This window comes from Palaemon carinicauda, chromosome 36, assembly GCF_036898095.1.
Source record: "Palaemon carinicauda isolate YSFRI2023 chromosome 36, ASM3689809v2, whole genome shotgun sequence".
In the NCBI taxonomy this organism is placed as follows: Eukaryota; Metazoa; Arthropoda; class Malacostraca; order Decapoda; family Palaemonidae; genus Palaemon; species Palaemon carinicauda.
Window position 1 is genome coordinate 27349006 of NC_090760.1, and position 2998 is coordinate 27352003.

Genomic DNA, 2998 nt, shown 5'->3' on the forward strand with positions numbered 1-2998 from the left:
TAGCTAGCTTCCCATCTTCGAGAGGGTGCTTAACTCTTCCTCATACTCTTGCATTTGGGTCAATCTCCAGATCAAATTCTCCGCGGTACGCAGCTCCGCACTTGAGAGTGAGTCGCCGCTGTATAGGCGAGCCTTCTGCGTGTGGCAGATAAATCTTGTCATCCACGCGACGGTCCTGACAAACTTCAACCAAGAGGAGAATCTTATCGCTATTGATTCAATGAACGTTGGTTCTTTCTTCGTTATATCGAAGACGGGAGAAGTCTTCACTTCAGCGTCTGGATCAAGCTCTCCTCTGACCACGTCATCGGGCATGGTTGGCCAGTGCGTTTCGTCCATCTTGAGGAAATCTGATCCTGGAAACCACAAAGATGACTGGAGGAAGTCACCGACGGAGAGGCCATGTGACACGAGGTCTGCTGGGTTCGCAGTAGTATTGATGTATCTCCACGCCATAATGTCGGATGTATCCCTAATGAGATTGATCCTATTGTCCACGAAGGTCAGATACCACGCAGTCGGATTTCTGAGATATTTCCGCACTGACGTGCTATCAGTCCAGAAGACTGACCGGACCAGATTCAGATCGAGCTCAGTCCTCAGCTTTGTGTCCATCTGTGCAGCGATAGCAGCCGCCGTCAGCTCAAGACGAGGGATGGTGGTCCTTTTCAGAGGGGCAACTCTCGCCCGTCCTATGACGAGAGTGCAATGAATCTTTCCGTTGACACCAACTACACGCAAGTAAGAGACTACACCATAGCCTGTCTGACTTGCATCTGCAAAGTGGTGCAGCTGAAGGGTGTCAACATCTCCGAATTCTGGTGGTATGAAGGACCTTCGCAGATGGAACTCTTCCAGTTGTGGCAACTGCACGAACCAGGTCTTCCATCGAACAAGTTCATCAGCAGACATCTCCTCATCCCACGAGAGCTTCCTTCGGCACATTTTTTGCAACAGGATCTTCGCGATCAAAGTGACTGGGGATAAGTAGCCCAAGGGGTCGTAGATCGATGCAACAACAGAGAGCACACCATGTTGGTTGAAAGGCTTGTCTTTAAGGACGATTCTGAATGTAAACACGTCTATGCTCATATTCCAATGGATCCCCAGGGCTCGTTCAGTTAGGAGCTCTCTTTATTCAAGTCTAGGACAGCCACAGAGTCGTCTCGTTCTTCTCCGGGGATCGCAGCTAGAATTCTCTTGCAGCTGGAGGTCCATTGGTTAAGACGGAAACCTCCATCCCCGTACAGGTTGATCAGATCTCTGGTCAGTTTGATGCATTCTTCCTCATCGTCCATCGCCTTGAGGAGGTTGTCAACATAGAAGTTGCGACGAATAGAGTTAGAAGCTTCTTCATTATACTTGCTTCCGAAGTCCAGGGCCGTTTTGCGTAAGCAGAAGTTAACGACGCTCGGCGATGATCTTGGGCCAAAAACATGGGACTTTATTCTGAAGACTTGCAGTTTTTTGCTTGTGACACCTTCTGGCCACCAGAGGTACCTCAGGTAGTCTCTGTCCTCTTCAGGTACCTTCACCTAATGGAACATTTCCTGCACGTCTGCTGTGATGGCATGTTAACTCTCTCTAAAACGCAGGAAAACACCTGTCAGGCTATTGGTGAGGTCGGGGCCTTGCGTCAGATGTACGTTGAGAGATGTTCCTCGGTGCCTTGCCTTCAGATCGAAGACCACTCGGTCTTTCTGTTTGACAGGATGCCTGACAGAGTGGTGCGGCATGAGCCATACGCGCCCGTCCTTCCTGTCTAGCTGACTTACAGGAACCCTTTTGGCGTAGCCCTTATCAGTATATTTCTCCATCTGAGCTACATAGGATGTCTTGTAAGCTTCGTCGTTGTCTAGTCTTCTTTTCAAGCTTTGGGCTCGTCGAATTGCCATATTCATATTATCAGGTAGAGGAGTCGATTCCTTGAATGGCAGCTTGGCCACGTTCTTTCCATGTTGATGCTGTATCGTGTTATTCAAGGTGGCCAAGAATCTCTTATCCTCTAAGGAATCTTCCAATCTGGAGAGGGATTCTTTCTCGAATAAATCTCAATTAAAATGACTCTGCAGTAGCTCTGTCAAGTCTTGAGGGTAAAATTTTTGATAAACATGATACACGGGTGAGACCTCCGATGCAGACCGGTCTCCATTAGGACCAAAAGCCACCCAACCAAGCTTGGTTAGGTAGGCGGATGGCTCGTTGTCAGTGCCGTGGCGTTCCTCCAGAATGACTCGATTCAGGGTCGTGTCTAACCCGATCACAAGCTCGACCTGTTCGTGGTCCGTTGGCATACTTTGCAGCTCTACGTCTGCCATGTGTGGCCATCTCTTCAGCCAGTCTGAAGGCATTATGTAGTCCATTGACACATTACTTTTATCTGTAACAAAGACTTCTTTTACTTGTTCTTCCTCCTCACCTCCGTTGATGTTACCAAGGGTGAGTTGGACCCCGGTACGGCCTCTATCACCATGGTCTGGTTGCAAGGCCTTCCCGTTACACCTAGCCGATCTATTAGGCTCCTTGCGGCTAACGTGGGTGTGGCTCCTCCATTTATGAAGCCAATCGTAGTGCACGTTCCGTTCACCATGACTGGGATGAGTTTCAACATTGTACGACCATCCGGTCGTCGGTCAGTGGACATGGCGTGTACGTGCCCCGTTGTCGTAGGAGTCCCAGTCTCTTGAGCGGTTCCGGCGTTAGTTCTATCAGGCGGTGCATTGCTAGTCATCCCAGCCCCCGCTTTAGGCTTGTCAGATGTCTTGGATACAGTTGCTCTCTTGGAGTTTGCACTACTGTCCCTTGAAGGGGTTTTCTTCACATAGTGCAAGAGCGTGTGATGCGTCCCAACCCGCACTTGTCACACGTGGATTCTTCTTCACAGGCTTCGTGATTGTGCGCGACGTTTAGGCATCTGAAGCAGAGTTTAGCATCCACCTCAGCATTCCAGCGGTTATCCAAAGTGAGGCTTTGGAATCGGTGGCACGACTGAATTCCG

The 2998-nt window shown here is 49.6% G+C and overlaps 2 protein-coding genes across 2 annotated transcripts; both read right to left on the reverse strand.

Annotated features, from left to right (window-relative positions):
- Nucleotides 1-3: 3 nt before the first annotated feature.
- LOC137628536 (uncharacterized) lies at nucleotides 4-1092 on the reverse strand. Its single transcript, XM_068359686.1, has one exon. It carries the CDS (start codon nucleotides 1090-1092, stop codon nucleotides 4-6), a length of 1089 nt encoding a protein of 362 aa, XP_068215787.1.
- Nucleotides 1093-1121: 29 nt separating this feature from the next.
- Nucleotides 1122-2351, reverse strand: LOC137628537 (uncharacterized). Its single transcript, XM_068359687.1, has 3 exons — nucleotides 2143-2351; nucleotides 1776-2022; nucleotides 1122-1535 (listed from the first exon to the last, which is right to left on the reverse strand). The coding sequence occupies exons 1-3, from the start codon at nucleotides 2349-2351 to the stop codon at nucleotides 1122-1124; spliced, it is 870 nt and encodes a 289-aa protein (XP_068215788.1).
- Nucleotides 2352-2998: the final 647 nt, after the last annotated feature.

Bases quoted from the DNA above. Each gene is read 5' to 3' on its own strand.
- LOC137628536 (XM_068359686.1), bottom strand. From the start codon at position 1,092: ATGAGCATAGACGTGTTTACATTCAGAATCGTCCTTAAAGACAAGCCT.
- LOC137628537 (XM_068359687.1), bottom strand. From the start codon at position 2,351: ATGCCTTCAGACTGGCTGAAGAGATGGCCACACATGGCAGACGTAGAG. The intron at 2,023-2,142 runs GTCTGCATCGGA...ATCCCTCTCCAG, and splicing joins TTTGGTCCTAATGGAGACCG to ATTGGAAGATTCCTTAGAGG. The intron at 1,536-1,775 runs GTAAGTCAGCTA...ATGTTCCATTAG, and splicing joins GCTACGCCAAAAGGGTTCCT to GTGAAGGTACCTGAAGAGGA.